This window comes from Dasypus novemcinctus, chromosome 2 (genome assembly GCF_030445035.2).
Source record: "Dasypus novemcinctus isolate mDasNov1 chromosome 2, mDasNov1.1.hap2, whole genome shotgun sequence".
NCBI classification, from domain to species: Eukaryota; Metazoa; Chordata; class Mammalia; order Cingulata; family Dasypodidae; genus Dasypus; species Dasypus novemcinctus.
The window spans coordinates 16,833,760-16,856,666 of NC_080674.1; the positions used below are offsets into that span (position 1 = coordinate 16,833,760).

General features: G+C 40.5%; 1 protein-coding gene across 2 annotated transcripts in view; it reads left to right on the plus strand.

Moving 5' to 3' along the window:
* The window catches only part of FBXL7 (F-box and leucine rich repeat protein 7), a 420,297-nt gene extending 411,623 nt beyond the window's left edge, over positions 1–8,674 (plus strand). For both annotated transcript variants that reach the window (XM_012523463.4, XM_058307145.2), the window contains exon 4: positions 5,344–8,674. In XM_012523463.4, the coding sequence (XP_012378917.1) occupies positions 5,344–6,080 (737 nt within the window). In that variant the 3' untranslated portion in view covers positions 6,081–8,674. The remainder of the gene's footprint in view (positions 1–5,343) is intronic.
* Positions 8,675–22,907: the final 14,233 nt, after the last annotated feature.

Genomic DNA, 22,907 nt, shown 5'->3' on the forward strand with positions numbered 1-22,907 from the left:
TTTCCTCTCCGATTAAAAAGAAAAAGAGGCAAAGGACAGTGTTCTCTAACGTTCTAAGATTCTGAGCATTGTGGACCTATTTTATAAACCCCTCATTTCCTGTCCTTTTCTCGGTTACAGAAAGTGATTTGTTTGGGAATCCCCATCTTTGTGAAAGGGGTTTTCCGTGCACCCTTAGATAGGCTGCACAGCAGCCAGCCTTGTTTTGGGAGTCTTTTTGGAATTCAGAAGAGCAGGGACAGCTTTGGCTGTCAGGGGATGGAAATCCCTGGGGTTGCAGCATGACTGACCCCTAACCATTAGTGAAGCCTCGGTGGCCTTGCTCTCTATCATCCTCATTTCCAGGTTCACGTATATTTCATTCAAGTATATCCTCTCAAGGACCCCTTGGGATCTGACATTCTTAGAAACTGGAACAAGGGAAATCAGAGGCTCCCCAAGGGAAGAACACAGAATTCCAGGCAAGGGGGAGGGAGTTTACCACCAAGTGGATTTGGAAGACCCAGCAAGCCATAAGCATAGATTTGTCAGCACCACCTCTGAGAAGTGCCCTCCCGTTCTGAGGGAGTGTCTGGAAACAATGTGGCTGTGGAGAGATGCAGGGGCTGCCAGAACTGACTTCACCTATGCCTCTTTCTCCTTGATTTTTACAGCAGGCTACTGACAATGGCCATCTTCTCAATGACAGTAAACATGACTTTGGAAATGTCATCTGCTGGTCTAGAACTGAACTCCCCTGGAGGACACGAAACTGCCTGTCTTTCCCAACAAGGCAGAAATGCCTGTCTTGAAAGCTGTTTTCAAGTCATTGAAAATCACTTTAAGTAGCAGAGGTGTTTCACCTGTTAGCATGTATTAAGAATGTACTTAATAATCAATGGAATATACTGAATTCAAACCATCTTTAAGTATAAAATACTATAATTATGGTCTCTTTGGCAAATTGCCAATGAAATTTTTCCTAAAAGACCCTCCCCAACTGGAGATCTGGGTGTCATCCTTCACTCTCATCCTAATCTCTTATATCCCACCAGCTGATTCTCCTTTTTCAGTACCCTGAGTGTGTCCCTCTCCTCCAGCTCCTTGCCTGGATTCTTTCCTCACCAACTAGTCTCCTTAGTCCCATGTCAACCCCTAAAGCCACCATCCACAAAACCTAACTCCAGAGAGATTTTTTTCCAAACTGCAAATTGGACCACTCAGGGCAAATCTCCAATGGCCTCCCATAACCTATCGGAAAAATTCATGTTCCTCAGCAAAGCATGTAAGACCTCCAGTAAGCTTCCCCTTCTCAGAACTCGCCCCTTTTCTATGTAAGCCCCAGGCTCTCTCCCACTGAACCCCTTGCATTTCCCCCAGATACATCCTACCTGCACACACTGGGATATATGGGTACGTCGCTGACTTGCCATGCTGTTCCCCATTCCCCCCCCCTCCAACTCTCTAAACAGGCTTCTCATTGCTCAGGCCCCAGTCCAAGCATCACCCAAGGAAGACTTTCCCTATCCACTCACCCCCAGTCACTTGTGTTTCCTCCTGGCATCCTGCCTTTTGAACGTGAGGAGGTAGAGCATTGCTAGGTTTTGCAATTGGGTGTTTGTATATTTCCAGGTTCCTTTCTCTCAATTCAATTCTGAGCTTCATAAAGGCAGGAAAAGGCATATTTTTTCTTTGCACTTTACGATATTGTAATTAAATGAACAAAGGATGTTAGAGCCCAAAATAGTGGCCTTGACCTCTAAAAGGTTGAAACAAAATTGCCACTGGTAAACACTCCAAGCAAGCTTTAGGAATTGGTAGTGCATTAATTCAGATTTCCTCACCAGTAAAAATGGGGTGGTTGGGGAGATTAAATGAGTTAATACATGTTAAGTCCTCACAGGAAAGTTCTGCTAAGAACCATGTAGTAAGCACTTAATGAATCAGAGTTGTTGTTGATCATTGTAATTAACAAGCTTGGAAGTCAGCAGTTGGTCCGTCTTGCATCCCAAAGAAGGTAGAAATAATCACTTAAATAATGCAAGGAAGTGGTATTTAAGAGCATTTTCATGAAAGCAGAACCAAATCTGGAATTAATTGAAGAAATTCCACAGATTTGATTAATCTATATTGTCCATGACCTGTTGTATAATATTCCTTCTCCTTGCCTGGTAGTTATGGCAGGCACCTGTCTTAGTTTCCAATAAAATCCACCCTCAGTTCCACCTGTGCACACTGCTCTCCCCTAACGGGCATGCCCTATGCTGTCATGTCTCTTGGGTTTGCTTGTGCTACCACCTTACTACCTGGGCTACCTTTTATTCCATACCTGAAAATCCAAATTATTCCTCTCTTTCAAGAATCTCCTGAGATCTTACCACTTCCACAAACACTTCTAATTCCCCCAGCATCTGAATGTTCACTTCATGGCCACATCTTCTATAAATCCCTCATACAATTCATCAATTTTATGCTATATCCTAGTCATTTCTTACCTTCCCTCCTAAAATTGAAGCTTAGGTTAGGAAGAAAAAAACTTTTCTCCTTATCTAACTCTGCAAATCATCATCTCAGTGAGCTAGAGATGCTATGTCTTTTTAAAATGAAGATTAAATTGGATGATTTCTAAAGTTCTTTCCATGCCTATACTGAATGAATACATGAACTAGCCATATATATTATCTACTAAGCCAGGAACCAATTTATTTTCTTTTTAACCAAAATTTTGCAAATCTAAAGAATTAGGCTAAATCTACAATTTAAAAAGTATTGCTCTAAATTAATAATTAAAAAATAAAATAAATAAAATAATAAGCATATAAGTATGTCTCCTCACCAAAACTGAGCTAAAACTAGTATTTTATTAAATTGGAGACACTCTTTCAAAATCAAGGTATGTATTTTCCTGAACCAAATATAGTATCCTTTCTGGAATGTAGCAGATTGATATTTTGTTAGATTTTTTTTTAAAGGGGGATGGAGGGGACTTAAGTTAACTGTTTAGGGATGAGCTTGAAAAACTAAGTGTATACACAGGCAACCACTATTGTAAGCATAAATTAAGTAATCACCTTTGGAAGGTAAGCAGGATTGCAGGCAGTCAAAGAAAGAGACTGGAAATGAAGGGAGCTTTCAGAGCTAAGGGTGAGGGGCACTACCCACCCTCTACAAAAGCAGACCAGGGTTCACTGGAGCAGCGTGGGCAGCCTCTGAGAAACCGCATTTGGGTTCTCGAGTGCCGGATGGTATGTTTAATTCCTTACTGAAATTCTTTGACTTGGTGGCACGTGGGCTTTCTTAACCTCATTATTCCCAGGACTTGAATTTTATTAGAATTTCCTGGGCAGCTTGCCAAGAGATGGCAGGAATGGCCCCTTCAGCACTATCGTGTGGCTGCTGGGAAGCCTTGGATATTGCCTTGAACAGCTAAGGGAGCGGAGTGCTTGCACCGAGGCACCTGGCTTTAGAACTGCCAGCGGAATCTGAGATGAGCAGAGCAGAAATGCAAAAACACATATACAGAGAGAAAATGAAAAAAATATATGCACAGTCTGTGCAGTGGAATGATATATATATAGGTTTATTTGTATAATACATATTTATGTATGCATATTTGGTATTTATGTTTATATGCTATAAATATGCTGTACATATTTATAGATAATACATAATGACAGCATATGCAATGAAATGACATTTCATATATGATATAGAAATTTATAATTATTATATATGATGTGTGTGTATATATATATATAATTTATACATGTACGTTTTTAGAGAAAGAGAGGCCTGAGACAGTGTTTAGCAAGCACCTAAAGATGTCTGCCTGGGCATTAATTCTCTTACCTATAAAATGGGAGTCCAGCCGAGGTCAAACTCCTGAGGACATTCCAAATTCAGAAGTTGTATTATCCCATCTGGTCCTCCTGTAGAAGATTCGACTCTACATTCATTCAACAAAATACTGAGCATCAGCTGTGAACCAGGCTTGAGGGATACGGCTTTGACCTGCCCAGAATCCCTTTTGTCAGGAGCTTACATTCCAGAATGAGGAAACAGCAAATAACAAATTGAACACACACACACACATATGTCACAGAATGATTAAAGGGTAATAAAGCTACCGGGGAGTAGGGAGAGGATGCCAGCTTTTAATGGGGTGGTCAGTGGAGAATTGTTCCATAAACTGACATTTGCACAGACATCTACAGAAAGTGGAGGAGGATGCGCTGGGCTCTACGGTGAAGCCCTTTCCAGGGCAAAGACCCTCTGAATGAAGAGGACTTGAGGGGTTTGGGAAACAGTAAGGAGGCCAGTGTGGCCAGAGGAGCAAGGTAAAGGGGTGAGGTCCAAGAGGACAGGAGCGTGGGCTAGTCATGAGGGTCCTTGGGAGCCCCGTTAGATGTCAGCCTTTGCACTTGGAGAGACGGAGCACCATCAGGAGTCTTTGAGAAGATGAGTAACAGGAATTGAGTTATGCTTTCCAGGATCCCTTGGGCAGCTTGTGGAGAGTAGGCTGGGGAGATGGGAGAAGGCAGGGCAGGTAGACTGCTTGAGGGTTGTAGCATTAGTCCAGATGACACAGGTGTTCTTCCTAGAATGATTCAACAGTTAGAATAATGACACTTGTCTTTCCCAGAGAGTTTTTAAGGTAAGTTTACATCCATGATATCAGTGCATCCTCATTATACTCCTATAAAGGAGACATGCCAGCTATTCCACTTTCCTAGCGGACAGTGTGCAGAGTCAGGAAAATTAAACAACCTGCCTAAAGGCCAAAAAAAGTAGACTTGACCCCGATGTGACTCCCACCCCAACAACACAAGCTCAGCAACACAAGCTCAGGCTCCCAAGTGGTATCTGAAACCGTCTCTCTTGCCTCTTCCTTCTGTGGTCCAGAAGTACCAGACCAGTGTGGGCAAGAACTAACCTTTAGTGAGTTTCCAGACCGTTCCCGTCAGGATTAGGCACATTGTTCCATTTTATCTTCCCTAATATCTTGTAGGGAATATGACTATATCCCTTTTGAGATTTAAAAAAAAAAAAAAAAAAAAAAACATTCGGAAGGATTCATTTGCCCCCTTGTCAGGCCACTAGGAATGGATCAGGAGTTGGAACCCTGGCCTTCCTTAATGCCCAGGAATCTTCCTGAAACCCAGATCATCATAATATTTCAATAATCTAATGAAAATGGAGAAACCATTCTCGCCTTCATGCTCGGTGGGAGCCAAGGCAAGACGAGGTAACTCTGGGACCAGCTTGGGGACGGGGTAGAAATCAGTCCCGGGAACCCCCGAGCGCGCCCCCCCTCCCCCCGTCCGCAGTGGGGCCTCTGAGCGTGTGTTCTGTCTTTTTGTGTAGGGTGCTCCAAAGTGACCTGCATCAGCTTGACCCGGGAGGCCTCCATTAAACTGTCCCCCTTGCATGGCAAACAGATTTCCATCCGCTACCTGGACATGACGGACTGCTTCGTGCTGGAGGACGAGGGCCTGCACACCATCGCCGCGCACTGCACGCAGCTCACGCACCTGTACCTGCGCCGCTGCGTCCGCCTCACCGACGAGGGCCTCCGCTACCTGATGATCTACTGCACGTCCATCAAGGAGCTGAGCGTCAGCGACTGCCGCTTCGTCAGCGACTTCGGCCTGCGCGAGATCGCCAAGCTGGAGGCGCGCCTGCGGTACCTCAGCATCGCGCACTGCGCCCGCGTCACCGACGTGGGCATCCGCTACGTGGCCAAGTTCTGCGGCAAGCTGCGCTACCTCAACGCGCGGGGCTGCGAGGGCATCACGGACCACGGCGTCGAGTACCTCGCCAAGAACTGCGCCAAGCTCAAGTCGCTGGACATCGGCAAGTGCCCGCTGGTGTCCGACACGGGGCTCGAGTGCCTGGCCCTGAACTGCTTCAACCTCAAGCGGCTCAGCCTCAAGTCGTGCGAGAGCATCACGGGCCAGGGCCTGCAGATCGTGGCCGCCAACTGCTTTGACCTGCAGATGCTCAACGTCCAGGACTGCGAGGTCTCGGTGGAGGCCCTGCGGTTTGTGAAACGCCACTGCAAGCGCTGCGTCATCGAGCACACCAACCCCGCCTTCTTCTGAACAGGACGCCTGCCGCCCGGCGGTTGTTTTCCTACAAACGTGAACAAAACGAAAAGAAAAAAAAAAAAAAAAGCAGCATATGTAAGCACAGGGCACCCACCCACTCCTAACGGCTCTGTCCTTTCCCTCACCCCCTCCCAAGTTTCTCATGGGCAACTGAGGTCAAAGGAAAGAAGGAAAAAGCCACACGTTTCCATTACAGGAAACAGTTTTTTGGGATCGGGTTATTTGTAGAGTTTCTCTTGGTCCAAAAGAGGTAAGCTCAGCAGGCTAATTAAGAGTCGGTAGAAACTGCCCCTCTCTCTCGCTGCCCTGTTCCCTGCCTCCCCCAGACCTCCACACACCATGCCTCCCCACCCCAGAAACAGCAGCCTCCACCACAAAGCAGCCGAATAACAATGAGCTCTGTAGCCTCCTCTTCAGGCTGCTTGGTTGGCCTAACCACACTCTTCAAGCCCACACCCAAGCAAATAAATAAACGTCATAGCACTTTATGTATACAAAATGCTTCCCAAACCTGTTTAAAGGATCCATTAGCGAGCATCACGGTAGAGGAGGAGAACTGCACTCTTTCCCCAGTTCCACTATGGAACCTTGGGCAAAGCACTTCAGCTCTCCCGGTCCCAGCGCCCAGCACTGAATCAGGGCTTCCAGCTCGAGGATAAGCTTCGTGCCCATTTTAGAATTGAGGGACCAGCGATACCGAGGAACAGAAGCACCCTGGCATGACGCTCACGGGGAATCTACCTCTTCCAAGAGCACTGATTCTGTAGCTGGCCTGTGTTTCCCAGAGATTCTGACCTGCTGTCAGTGCACAAAGGTTCCCAGTTGTCCTTTGGTCCAATCTCAACCTCGCCCATGTCCTTGTTTGTTTGTTTGGGGAGGCTGGGGGGTGTCTTTTGCCCATCATCTCTGCCTTGCTGGACACTATGGCATCTATGCACTTGGACCTTCCACTTTACCCCTCTCCGTACCAGCTTAGGAAGGCCCCGGGAAGTCCTAATCACAGCAGATCCCACATCCCACAGTTAAGTTGCCCTGTCTGGGTGCTTTCAAATCAGAGGAAAGACACAGTTTTTAATCAACAAGCAAGGCCCAAGTGAACCCATGTCCTCAAAGATTTTTCTAATACCCCTAAGGCACATGTGGCATGCAACAGGCACATCTGTCCTCCAGCTGCCAGGGACTGGTTCCTCAATTCCTTGTCATTCAGATTGCAATGCTGCTTTTCTCATCTCTTTACTTCTTTATGCACCCAGACTTCATTATATGAAGCCTGTTGGGGTTAAGTTTGTAAGTGTTTATTATGCACATTGCTACCTTGTGTGCCTCCCCCTGAGACTGCTTGCATGTTTTCCTTCAAAAAATGGAAAGCAGAAGTCCAGATGTTTTAAATGCTGTGTACACAGAAATGCCAGACAAATGGCAGGGGGAACACGTTGATAAGACCTACCAGGCTCTTGGAATAGAACATTAAAATCCTTGCCAAATATGAATTTCAAATGGTCCTATTGGATAGAAATCCATTGACTAGCCTCATTTGTATGGAATCAGGAAGCCAGAAGAAATTCTACTGGCATTCAGATGCCTTTTCTTAATATACATACGGCCTTTCCTAAATTATTCTGTGGCCAAGTTCCTTCTTCATCACTGTTGAAATAGCCCATCTGCATTTCCTTCTTAACAGGGTCTTCCATCCAAACACAGAACCTCTGATGTCCAAACCAATCATGCTGACTTTGTTTCTGATCAGGCTTACACAGCGCTCGACAACTGCACTCCCACTGTAGGCTCCCATGCGCTTCCTTTGTCTTATGTTGGGAAGGTAGAGTTAGAGTGAGGTGGTATCTGCCCGGGAGGTTGTTTTACGTGTCATAGGAATCATGGCCTCTTGTTCAATCAACATCACCAGCTTAAATATGCAATCAAAGCCGTGTGCCATGGATTGGAGGTGGAGGCTAGGAATTGCCCATCTGGAAACAGTCTCTAGAGAAGGCCATACATTGAGAAAGGTGAAGGAGATTGAAGTTGGAATCCCCAGCTTTGTGATTTGTGACCCTGTCCAACATTTCAAGATTTAAGAGTCCCACAGGATTGCCCCTAACCCTTGGCATTGGGGTGCTCCAAGTGAGCTAATTTAATACTCCTGGAATAAGAAGGGATATCCAAAATGGCGCCCTGAAACAGAGAAGGGTTATCTCATGATGAATTTCTTTATTGCCGCCACTTGACCACATCACCTAAACCCTCTTCCAAATACCAGACAAAGCAGACTTTTCACATTGATTGCCCAGGACATACTCTCTTTCCACTTTCTCCCTTTCTCCCAGTTTTCTCTTCATCCATTCTGCTCCCCCTGGCGGTAGGAATCTATGATGGAGGTTACTGGGGAAACAACTCTGCAAATTTTTAGAGACCAAGCAAAAGGTCTCATTAGGAAATTTATCTGTTGTAAAACATTGCTTCCTTCCTGGCTCTGCTAAATTGAATGCTCTTTTTTTTTTTTTTAATTCTATGTTCAAATCACTGCGTGCTGTATGACTCTAGAAAGCCTTAATTTACTACCACCAAGAAATAAAGCAATATGTTGGTAACAGGTTGAGCTTCATTTCATATTCTTGCCAGGGGAGACTGGTGTTCACATGGGGATGCTCGTGGTTGTCAGGAAACTTGCTGTTGAAGTACAGAGCAAACCAGGTCACTGCAGCTGTTGACCCTTTAAAATCTCATCCCTGGTTTTGTCTTTCCCTTTGCCCAATGACTTTGACTTAAAATTACCAGGTAAGTGAAAACACATGACTGTCACAGTTTCAATCCCTTAACTCAAACCCTTGGAGCCAGATTTATTTCAACAGTCATAATTTTTCAGGTTTTATAAAGGTATCTATGGTATAATAAAACCCACAAGAGAATCTGGGACCACACTGTTTAAAATACATTAAAACTTCTTCAGCAACAGATATGAATAGTTACACTATAGAAGAATATTATAGAATATAAAAGCTGTGCATCAAATCAGGTTAAGTTTTGCCACCAAATTAAGTTGTCCCAAAGGTAATGAAAAAACTTCTACTCTTCGGATATTTCTAGATTTCAGAATTATGGGTAAGAAATTATGGTCCTGTCTATACTTGTCTTGGCGCTAGTTACAAACATTGGGAAAATCTTCAATATTATGCTGATTGATAGTTATCTTTTTTTTTTTTTTAATTAGTGTTTTAGAACATTAGAAAGAACTTGGAAGAGGATTTTGGCAACCTGATAGAAAGGGAAAAATGGCTATCACTCAGTTGGAGAAAGAAATGCCAAATCCCCATTCACCAATACCTTTAGAGCTCAGAAATCAATATGGCAGAAAACAAGTCATGCCAGGTAAACAGCAAACTTCGTCTTTCGCAGGTAAAAAAGTTTTTAAGGGACAGTAATTTTAAATGTTTGTTCATGACCTACTTCTCACCCCATATTAACTACTTTAAAGACTTTCAAATAAACTAATTGGATTGTTAATTGCCTTGGAACATTAATTTGAGATAGCCCCATACTATCTTTGTCAAGATTCCAAAATAAAGTTAGCAAGTAAATAGAATGCAGTCAATGATGAGGTTCATTTTCAAATGAACTTTTTATACTGAGTTATTCAGAATTAGAAAAAGTGTTCAAGAAGTTTGATAGCCCATGCAACGTGAAATCATTTTCTTCCTTTCCTTTGGATTGGGCTCTGCAAAGATTGAATATTTTTAGGAAGAAAAAGAATGCAATAAAACTGCTTACAGTGTTTAAATTATCACAGAGAAGTTACAGAAAGTGGTGCATTCGTTCAATAGCTGGCAATCATGATTAGCTCAGACTGAAATTAATTGAAAGTAATGCTGAATAGACAGCACAAGAGGAATGCAGACTATTCAGGCACTAGGTAAATTTTGCAGTGAAAAGGTTGACACTGAAAATCTTTGAAGCAAAATTGGATTTTCTCTTGAATGGTGTCAAATGCATTCTTCTTTTTAAACTATATACCAGAAGTGATCCTTAATGTGGGGGAGGGAGGCAAACATGGGGGGACAGTGCCTGTGCTCATTAATTCACAGCAGAGGTTGATGCAATCACTAAGATTTGCTTCAACAGCTTCAGTTGACTAAGAGTAATTCAGATAAGTTTCATTGAGATGACTACCAGATGGGCAGAGCTAGTCATCACGCAACTTAAGAAAACCTCTCAAAGACATGCAAATTGTAGACACCAACCCAGGAATGCACCCAGAACATAATTATTCCTCTTTTTCCTTTGAGCGTATCTTCTAAAGCCACAGTCCACTTTGTTTAGCCCTTTATATCCTCTCAGTTTATATATTAATCCACATAGGAAAGAAGATTATCTTTATCTGGGAGCCAGATAGAGCATAATCCTTACCTGTCAATGGGACAGTTGTGGAAATTTCTACAGAGCTCTCCCAGAAGGTATCTGCAGCTCGGATGCTAATCTCTTGGATCACCCAGGAAGACTGCCTTTAAGCACTAAATTTCTGTTCAGGTATTAGCAATCAGCATTGTCCAGGTGTCAGAGGATGGCCTTGAAGGATCATTAAACAAAATTTACCTTCACATTTCCAAACCTATTTATTTCTTTGTCGTGTACGTTTTCTCCTTGCACTTATTTAGCTATGAAGTTTACACTGATGAGATTAATGAGATCAGGATATCCAAATTCTATCCCAGCCCATGTGATGACCAACATATGATGGAGACTGGACATCACAGTCATTCTTCATGAACAAAGAATGCCTAGAAGTGTTACTCATTTTCTTCTGAAGGGGGAGATGATACTCAGCAATCTTTAACTCCTTTAACAAATGTTAATGGAACATCTGCTATATACCTGGTGCCATTATAAGTTCTGGGTGAATAAAAAACAGTATCTTTACCCTACAGAAGTTTGTAGAAAGATGGCAGAATAGGGTCCTTCTACCAAATCATCCATTAAACAACCAAAAACTGTCTGAAACAACTATTTTGAAATTCCAGAGGCCAGAAGAACACTATATAGCATCCAGGGAAGAGCAGGACGAAGAAGCTGTTAAATCAGGGTAAAACAGAACATTAAAGTATTCTCTCAGCACAGCAGTAGTTATCAGTGCCCATCATCCCACTCTGACAGCAGGCCACTTTGGGGTTCAGACCCTGGCTAGCTCACTGGAGACAGAAAAGACATAAAAATTCTCCCCAAAGAACAGGAGTGGGCACAGCTGATCTCTGATCATAACTTTTGATTAGAGAATTCACATCACTGGGGGCCTGACTGAGAAGGCAGCCCTTGTTTCAAATTTCCCTACAGGGGCAGAAATGATGGAGTCTTAAAGGTGCTATGCTTCCTTTGGGCTGTGGGGGCCAGTTAGCTGAAGGGCTGCATTTGCTGGGCATGCCAGGAAAGCCAGCTTTGGGGAGCTATTGGAGATATTCTTGGCATCCTTTCTGATACCCTCCCCTGGGCAATTTAGAGCTTGTCTGCCCCCTTCCTCCAGCTCTGGCCCTTTTTTGGCTAGGAAAAACTGACTTGGGAAATTCTTCTCCAATGTGCCCACCTTCCAGGATTTGCCTTCCATGCAAAAGTGGCTTGGAAGAATAAAAGGAGTGTAAGAAAATAGAGAGGCAAATAGTCTGGGGAAAAGGCCAGCCATCTTCAAACACCCAGGAGAGAGAAGACTCTCTCCCAGGAAACAGAGGGGACAACCAAACTCATGTAAACAAGGGAACTCCAAAACAACTAACAAACAAAAGCCCAGGGCAAGAGAGAGGCCCAGAAATACAGGGAAAACCATGCACATGGCATTCATCCTGCAGACTTCCTGATAGGATGAAAGTGTGAGAAAATCTGTGTCTTATCATCAGCTGTTTACAAAACCAAGAAAAAAACATTCAGGTAATAAATCTCAGAGTTAACATTTTAAAATATTTGCAGTGTGCAGCAAAGAAGTACAAGACAAAGAAACAGGAAATGATAGCCCCACCAAAAGAATAGGATAAAAATACAGAAAACACCCATGAAAAAGACAAGAATGTGGACATATCAAACAAAGCCTATTAAAAATGATTTTTAAAATGCTCAAGTTTATAAAGGAAAGTGAAGAGAAAATGAAAGGATATCAGGGAAACAATGAATAGGAAATTTAGGAGACTTAGTAAAGAGAAATTTTAAAAGACACCAAACAGAACTACTAGAGTTGAAGGCCACAATAAATAAAATGAAAAATGCCCAGGAGGGTTTCAAGAGTACACTGGATCTGACAGAGGAAAGAAGCAGTGAATTTGAAGGTGACACTTGAAATGAGTCAGACTGAAAAGCAGAAAGAAAAAAATAGAAATATTAAAAGTGAAAATAGTCATAGGCACCTCTGAGACACCACCAAATGCACGAATATACACATTATGGGAGTACCAGAGAGAGAAGAAAGAGATAAGGGGGCAGAAGGAATTGTCAAAAGAATGATGACAGAGAACTTCCCAGACTTAACAAAAGATGTGAATATTCACACCCAAGAAGCCCAGAGGACACCAAACATGATAAACATGAAGAAAAATACATCCCGTCATACATTGATCACACTATCAAATACAAAGGATAAACAGCGTTCTGAAATCTGCAAGAGAAGTAATGAGTTATGTACAAGGGGGTCCCAATTAGATTGCATGCAGATTTCTCATCAGAAACCATGGAGGCAAAAAGGCAATAGTTTGAAATACATTAAATGCTGAAAGAAAACTGCTAGCCAAAATGTTTATATCTGTTGAAACTTTCAAAAATGAGGGAGAGTAAGACATTCTCTGATAAACAAAAGCTGAGGAAGTTCATCACCATTAAACCTGTCCACAAGCAATGTTAATAGGAGTTCCTCAGACTGAAAGGTAAGGACACTAGACAGTAGTTCTAAATGGCATAAGAAAATAAAGACCTGTGGTAAAGGTAGCCATTTTTGTAATTATGATTGCCAGAAGTATTGTAGTGTATTATTTGGTATGTAACTACACTTCGTGCTTCCTACAGTTGCTAAAATGCAGATGCATCAAAAGTAATGATAAATCTATGTTTCTGGATAAACAATGTACAAAGACTTTGTTTGTTTGTGTGTTTCTCCCCCCCCCCCCCCCCCCGCCCTAGTTGTCAGTTCTCTGTGTCCATTTGCTGCATGTTCTTCTTTTGTCTGCTTCTGTTGTTATCAGTGGCATGGGAATCTGTGTCTCTTTTTTTTTTGTCTTTATCTTTTTAATGTTACATTCAAAAAATATGAGGTCCCCATATGCCCCCACCCCCCTCACCTCACTCCTCCCCCCATAACCACAATCTCCTGCATCATCATGAGACATTCATTGCATTTGGTGCATACATCTCTGAGCACCGCTGCACCTCATGGTCAATGGTCCATATCATAGCCCACACTTAAGTGGTAACAAGTACAAAAAATGGTGGGGTAATGGAGGGGTATAGGAAAAGTATATCTGTATGCTATTGTAGTGAAGTTGGTATCAAAACAAGTATGGCTGATATATATTTAGGATGTTAAATTTTATCCCCAAGATAACCACAAAGAAAATAGATGGAAAATATATCCAGATAGAAATGAGAAGGCACCCAAAATGGTACAACACACACACAAAAAAAAGCCAATAAGTATAAAAGTAGGCTTTAAGAGAATGGAGAGAGAGACAAAAAAGGTATAAAACTTACAAAGGCTAAATAGCAAAATAGCAGGAGAAAGTCTTATATTATTAGATGTGACCCTAAATGTAAATTGATTATGCTTGCCAATCAAAAGGCAGAGATTGACAGAATTCTGCAAGAGACTCCCTTATAATCAAAGATACAAGTGGGGGAGGCACAAGATGGTGTCAAAGTAAGGAGCGCCAAGAATCAGCTCATCCTACAGAGGAGTTAGTCAACACCCAGTGCTATCTAAAATACCTGTTTCAGAGGTCCAGGAGACCAGAAGAGCATTCTGCAACATGCCTGAAAGAATGGAAGGAGGAGACTGCCCATCGGCAGTGAAGATTCATGAGTAGAGCACTCCACACTACAAAAGCCAGTGCCCATCCTCCACTGGCATTGCAAGCCACCTCAGGAACTATTCTGTGGCTGGAGCTGAAAGCTCCATTTTCCAAATATGGGGAGGGGAAAAGATGTTTGGGCACTGAATTCAGCTACTGATTAGTAAGTTCAGCTGACTAAAGTATAACCCTAAGAACAACTAAAGTTTGAAACTGTCCAAGCTGGAAAGAGGCCAGTAGTCACCCCATTTTAATTATGCCCCTGGCATGAAGGAAAGCAGAGCTGAGAGAAAATCACAGTGATGGTAGAGACCAGCTTCTTTTCACCCAGATCAGATTGCAGCCCTAGCTGCCCCATCTCCAGCAGGGAGTAAGTTAGAGAGACTTGCACCAGCCTCTCTGGGAAACTGTAGGAGCTTTTGGCCAGCACAGACTGGGTAGTCAGAAACCTGAGGTTCCATCCCCTCTCCCTGCAATAGGATAGGAGGGGTGCTGTGTTTCCTGAGCCTCTCGGGGCAACTGCAAGTGCTTTGGCCCACACGGATTGGTTCATTGATTGCCTTTGATTCCATCCACACATACACACCCCACATAGGATAGGAAGGAGTGGTGTTTCTTCAGCTTCTCTGGGCAACTGTAAGTGCTTTTAGCCTGCACAGACTGGATAGTTGCGCCCCTGGGGCTCCACTCCCACCTACCCCCAATAGGATAAGAAGGGGCTGATATTTCCTCAGCCTCTCCAGACAACTGCAGATATTTTTGGCCTGCATGAACTGGACATGCAGGCCACCTGTGGCTCCACACACACACACACCCAGGAGGATAAGAGGGGAGCTGTGTTTTCTCAGCTTCTCTGAATAACTGCAGGTACTTTCAGCCACATGGATTGGTTTGTTGAATGACTGTGGTTTCATCCCCACCCCTTAAAGGGCAGAAGGGGCAGTATTCCCTTAGCCTCTCAAGGCAACTGCCGGTGATTTCAGCCCACACAAATTAGATTGTTGGGCACTCTGGACGGTCCGTCACTACCCCTGGCAGGGAAGAAGGGGGGCTGGTACTACATCAGTCTACCAGGACAACAATGGTCAGTTTTGACCCAAACAGGTTGGTTTCTGCCCACACCTCCATCCTACCCTAGGCAGGAGAGGATGGGGCATGAGCTTCATCAGTCTCTCCAGGCAACTACAGACAGTGTTAGCCTGCATGGCTTGGATTACAATACACAGCTGCAGTTCTGTCCCTACCCCTGGCAGAGAAGAAAGTTGGGAGAAACTTCATCAGTTCCTGGAGCAACACAGGCAGCTTCAGCAGCCACAGATTACAATACCAACTACATCCTCAGCTCCTACTACACAGCAAGCAAGGGAGAAAGAGCAAGAAAACCCTAACTTAGGAGAGAAACTATGCCCAGAAATAATACATCTAGTAAGCCAGATGCCAGGGCACCAACAAAAATTACAATACATACCAAGAAACAGGAAGATATGGCCCAGGGCAAAGGAACAAGATAAGGTTCCAGAAGACATAAAGGAGTTGAGACAACTAATCATAGATGTTCAAACAAATACCCTTAATAAATTCAATGAGATGGCTGAAGAGATTAAGGATATTAAAGATACTGAGTGAGCACAAAAAAATTTTTGAAAGCATACATAGAAAAACAACAGATCTTATGGGAATAAGAGGCACAATAAATGAAATTAAAAACACACTAGTGGCATATAACAGCATATTTTAGAAGGCAGAAGAAAGGATTGATGAACTTGAGTACATGGCCTCAGAAGGCAAACATACAGAAAAACAGATAAAGAAAATAATGGGAAAAAAGGAACAGGTTCTCAGGGGAAAAAAATGATAGCAAGCATATGCAAACACACATGTCATAGGTGTTCCAGAAGAAGAGAAGGGAAAAGGGACAGAAAAAATATTTGAGAAAGTAATGGTAGAAAATTTCCCAAGCCTATTGAAGGACATAGATATCCACGTCCAAGAAGCATAACATACTCCCATCAAAATAAATTCAAATAGACCAACTCCAAGACACATACTAATTAGAATGTCAAATGCCAATGACAAAGAATTCTGAAAGCAGCAAGAGAAAAGCAATGCAACACATATATGGGACACCCAATAAGATTAAGTAGGGATTTCTCATGGAGGCAAGAAGGCAGCGCTATGATGTATTTAAGATACTACAAGAGAAAAACTGCCAGGCAACAATCTTATATCTGGCAAGATTATCTTCCCAAAATGAGGGTGAGTTTAGAAATACTCACAGATAAACAGAAACTGAGAGCCTTTGTAACCAAGAGACCAGCTTTGCAGGAAATATTAAAGGCAGTGCTACAGCCTGAAAAGAAAAGACAGGAGAGAGAGGCTTGAAAGAGAGTCTAGAAATGAAGATTATATAAGTAAAAGTAACCAAAAGTGTAAAAAAAGTGGTGAAAATAAAATATAACCAATAAAACCCAAAGGTCAAAATCAGTGAAGTAAGAACTGCCTTGACAACAATAACATTGAATATTATTGGATTAAACTACCCAATCAAAAGACACAGACCAGTGGAATGGATAAGAAAATACAAGCCATCTATATGTTGTCTACAAGAGACTCATCTTAGACCCAAGGATACTGTAGCAGTTTGATATTGTTGATGAATTCCAAAAAGAAATACTGGATTATGTTTGTAAACTGGTCTTTTTCTCTGGGCATATGAGATTATATTGGATTCAGAGGTTTCCTTTATTACTTAATCAAGTAAACCTCTTGTTTCAGTAGGGCATTGAGTCCCGCCCTTGGTGGGTGGGGATTCAGAGATAAAAGACATGGCAAAGGACAGAGTTGAGGGCATTTAATGTTGGAGTTTTGATGTTGAAGCTTGAGCCCCAGGGAGAAAGACAGAGCCATTTACCTGATAGTCTACAGCTGACCTTGTAGAGAGAGGCAAAGCCTAGAGAGCCTCATAGTTCACAGCTGACCTTGTGGAGAAAACAGGAGCTGAGCCTAGGGGAACCCTGGAAGCCTGAACCCTTGCAGATGTCAGCAGCGGTCTTGCTCTAACACATGAAAATAGACTTTGATGAGGGAAGTATCATGCTTTATGGCCTGATATCTGTAAGTTCCTACCCCAAATAAATACCCTTTATAAAGACCAACCAGTTTCTGGTATTTTGCCTCAGCACCCCTTTGGCCAATACAGATACCAATAGATTGAAAGTGAGATATTGGAAAAAGATATTCCATGCATGCTGTAACAACAACAACAACAAAAGTTGGAAAAGCCATAGTTATATCAGATGAAATGCACTTTAAAAGCAAAACCATTATTAGAGACAAGGAAGGATATTATATATTAATAAAAGGGGCAATTCACCAGGAAGAAATAGCAATCATAAATGTATATACACCATGAGGCAAACACTGGCAAAACTGAAGGTAGAAATAAATGTCTCTACAATAATGGTTGGAGATTTCAATACACCACTCTCAGCATGAGAAATAACATCTACCTGAGAGAGGATCCATAAAGAAACAGAAAGATTGAATACAATGATAAATGGACTAAAATTAATAGACATATACAGAACATTGCACCCTAAAGCAGCAGTATACACAATCTTCTCAACTGCTCATGGATCTTTCTCCAAGATAGACCATATATTGGATCACAAAGCAGATCTCAATGAATTCAACAAGATTGAAATTCTACAGAGCACTTTCTCTAGTCATAATGGAATAATGTTGGAAATCAACAACAGATAGAAAAAAGGAAAATTCACAAATATATGGGTATTAAACAATGTACTCTTAAAGTATCAGTGGGTCAAAGAAGAAATTGCAAAAGAAATCAATAAATATCTAGAGGCAAATGAAAATAAGAGCATAGCATATCAGAACCTATGGGATGCAGCAAAGGCCATACTGAGAGGGAAATTTATAGCCTTCAATGCTTACACTGAAAAAAAAGAAAGAACTAAAATTGATGACCTAACTATGCAACAAACTATTCCCAAAAGCAAGCAAAAGGAATGAAATAACAAAGATCAGAGCAAAAATAAATGAAACTGAGAACAAAAAAATAAAAGTTAACAAAACCAAAAATTTGGTTCTTTGAGAAGCTTAGCAAATCAACAACCTCTTAACTATACTGACAAAGAACAAAAGAGAGAAGATGCAAATAAAATAAGAAATGAAAACAGGGGCATTACAACTGACCCCATAGAATTAAAAGAGATCATAAGAGAACACTATGAATAGCTGTATGCTAACACACTAGGCAGGGCGGATGAAATGGAAAAATTCCTGGGAATGTACAAACAACCTTCACTGACCCTAGAAGACATAGAAGACCTCAAAAAAGCCATCACAAGTAAAGAGTTTGAAACAGTTATCAAACAGCTCCCCAAAATGAAAAGCCCAGGGCCAGATGGTTTCACTGGTGAGCTCTACCAAGCATTTAAAGAATATTTAATACCAATCTTACTCAAACTCCTCCAAAAATTTCAACTAGAAAGAATACTACCAAACTTATTCTATGAGGCCAATATCACCCTAATACCAAACCCAGCTAAAGGTATTAAAAAAAAGAAAATTATAGACTCATTTCCCTAATGAATATGAAAGCAAAAATCCACAACCAAATACTTGCTAGTCAAACCCAACAACACATTAAAAGAATTATTCACCATGATCAAGTGGGTTTTATACCAAGAATGGAAGGGTGATTCAACCTAATAAAATCAAGTAGTGTGAAACACCACATTAATCAAAGAAGGAAAATCAAATGATCTTATTATTTGACACAGAAAAGGCATGTGACAAAATACAGCATCCTTTCTTGATAAAAACACTACAAAATATAGGAATTGAATGAAACTTTCTCAACATATAAAGGTCATATATGAAAAAACCTCAGCTAGCATTGTACTTAATGGTGAAAAACTGAAAGCTTTCCCATTGCGATCAGGAACAAGACAAGGATGCCCAATGTCACCACTGTTGTTCAATTAGTGCTCGAGTTTCTAGCTAGAGCAGTTAGGCAAGAAAAAGGAATAAAAGGAGGATCCATATCAAAAAAAAAAAAAGTAAAACTTTTGCTATTCACAGATGATATTATCCTATACATAGACAGTCCTGAAAAATCTACAACAAAGCAAATAAATGATATCAGCAGAGTGGCAGGGTACAAGATTAAAACACAAAAAATTAGTAGTGTTTCTATATACCAGTAATGCACAATCTGAGGAGGAAATTAGAGAAAAAACTCCATTTATAAAAGCATATAAAAGTATAAAATATTTAGGAATAAACTTAACCAAGGACATAACATAAAGCTCTTGTATTCAGAAAACTACAATACATTGCTAAAAGCAATTTTTAAAAAAAACTAAGTAAATGGAAGAACATTCTGTGTTCATGGATAAGATGACTAAATATCATTAAGATGTCAATTCTACTCAAATTGATATACAGATTTAATGCAATCCCAATAAAAGTTCCATGAGCATTTTTTAAAGAAATGGAAAACACAATTATCAAATTTATTTGCAAGAGTAAGGAGTCCTGAAAGCCAGAAACATCTTAAAAAGAAAAAGCAAAGATGGGGAATTCTCACTTATGGACTTTATATCATATTACCTAGCTACAGTGGTAAAAACAGAATGGTACTGGCATAAAGATAGACAGACCAATGGAACTGAGCTGATGGTTCAGAAATAGATCCTCACATTTATGGTCAAGTGATTTTTGGAAAAGCTGTCTAACCCACCCAGCTGGGACAGAACAGTCTATTCAACAAATGGTGTTGGGAGAACTGGATATCCATATCCAAAAGAAAGAAAGAGGACCCTTATCTCACACCTTATCTGAAAATTAACTCAAAATTTTAAAAAGACCTAAATATAAAAACTAGAATCATAAAATTCCTAGAAGAATATGTGGGAAAACATCTTCAAGACCTGGTCATAAGTGGTGGATTCTCAAACCTTACACCGAAAGCATGAGCAATGAAAGAAAACATGGATAAATGGAACCTCCTCAACTTAAACACTTTTTTGTGATTTGAAGGACTTCATCAAGTAGGTGAAAAGGCAGCCTACTTAATGGGAGAAAATATTTGGAAACCATATATCTGATAAGAGCTTGATATCCATTCTATGTCATGAGATCATACAACTCAACAACAGAAGAGAAAGCAATCCAATTAACAAATGGGCAAAAAACTTAAACGGACATTTCTCCCAAGAGAAAATACAAACGGCCAAACAGCACAAGAAAATATATTCAGTATCACTTATTCAATATCACCAGCTGTTAGGGAAATACAAATCAAAATGACAAAGTTATCGTCTCATACCACATAGAATGGCCATTATTAAAAACTTAGAAAGCAGTAAGTGCTGGAGAGGCTGGAGAGAAATAGGAATACTCCTTCTCTATTGGTGAGAATGTAAAATTGTGCACTCTCTGTGGAAGACAGTTTTGTGGTTCCTCAGGAAGCTAAGTGTAGAACTGCCATATGATCCAGCAATTCCTCTACTAGGAATATATCCAAGAGAACTGAAAACTGTAATGCAAACATATATTTGCACATCAATGTTCACAGTGACATTATTCACAAGTGCCAAAAGATGGAAACAGCCCAAGTGTCCATCGATGGATAAACAAAATGTGGTATATACGCACAATGGAATACTATGTTGCTCTAGTAAGAAGTGAAATTGGGACGTGTATGATAACATGGATGAACCTTTAAGACAATGTTAAGTAAAATAAGCCAGACACAAAAGGACAAATATTGCATGGTCTCACTAATATGATCTAAATAAGAAGAAAAAACACATGGAGTTAAAAGCTAGAATACAGGTTTTAGGAGATAAGAGGAGGGCTGAGAACATACACACTGATACTTAATGTAGGTAGAAGTTTTAATTAAGTTGACTGTAAAAGTGTGGAAATTGATAGAGTTGATGGTAACACATTATCGTGAATAAAACTAATGCAACTGGTTTATCAAAGGGAATGTGGCTAAAAAGGGTAGTCTAAAGATGTAAATGTCAATTGAGAGAAAGCTAGAGAATAATCTAGGAACTGAATAACCTAGTGAACCTAGAAATGGATGAGAAGTGTGGATAATAGTACAAAAGCAAGAATGCCCTTCTATGAGCTAGAACAAAGGTATATCACTATTGAAAGCTGGTAAGAATGTAGAGAAGCATAGAAAAAATAAAATTAATGTAACCTATGGACTATAGTTAAACAGAAATATTGTAATATGCTTGCATCAATGCTAAAGATGTACTATGTTAATAATGGGGTATGGGAAAAATATACCAAATGTACACTATAGACCATAGTTAGTGGTAATAGTCTGATGATATTATCTAATAATCTGTAACAAATATTCCACAGCAATGTATTAATAGTGTGTTGGTGGAGGGGTGTTGTATGGAAATTCCACTCATGTGCATGATAGTTTTGTAAGTCCCCAACTTCTCTAGTAAAAATATTTTTTTTAAAAAAGATACAAGTAGGTTGAGAGTGAAAAGATGGAAAAATATATAGACCATGAAGGTAATAATCAGAAGAGAGCTGGAGTGGTTGTAGTAGTATGTGATAAAATACACTAAGTCAAAAACAGTTATGAGAGACAAAGGTGATGATTATGTATGATAAAGGGGACAATTCAACAGGAAAATATAACAACTACAAATATATATGCTCCTAAATGTAGAGCCCCAAAATATATGCAGCATACTGACAGATTTGAAGGGAAAAATTAATGGTTCTACATTATAAGTTGGAGACTTTAATATACCACTCTCAATAATGAATAGAACATCTAGTCAGAAGAAGAACATCTAGTGAAGAAGTACAAGACTGAATGTGACTCTAAACCAACCAGACCTAACAGACATATATTGAAGACTTTACCAAACAAAAACCAAAAACACATTCTTCTCAAGTGTATATGGATCGTTCTCCAGGAGAGACCATACATAGAATCACAAAACAAGCCTCAATAAATACAAAACTTTTGAAATAATACAATGCAAGTTCTCCAACCACAATGGAATGGAGCTAGAAATCAATAACAGAGGCAGAAATAGAAAATGCAAAAATACATGGAAATTAAACAGCATATCTTTAAACAACCAGTGGTTTATAGAGAAAATTACAAGTGAAATTAGGAAAAGTATTCAGGCAAATGAAAATGAAAATACAACATACCAAAATTGAGGGGATCCAGAGAAAGTAGTGCTGAGAGGCTAATTTACAGCTCTGAATTCTTACATTAGAAAAGAAGAAAGACTTCAGATCAGAGACCTAACCTCAAAACTTGAAGAATGTAAAAAAGAAGAGGAAACTAAATCCAAAACAAGCTGAAGAAATGAAATAATAAAGATTAGAGCAGAGATAAGTGAAATAGGGAAAAAAAACAATAAAATCAATAAACCAAAAATTGTTATTTTGAAAGATCAATAAAATTGACCACCCTTTCAATAGATTGAGGAAAGTGAAAAGAGAAAGGTCACAAATAACTAAAATAAGAAATGAAAAGGAGGACAGTACTACCAACCCCACTGAAATGGAATGAACTATAAAAGGATGCTAAATTAAATTAGATAATCTAGGTGAAATGAACAAATTACTATAAACACACAAAACTATCTACACTGACTCAAAAAGAAATAAAAGATCTCAACACACCAGTTGCTAGTAAAGAGATTGAATCACTAAACAAATACCTCCCAACAAAGAAAAGCCCAGGATGAGGGGAATTCTACAGAACATA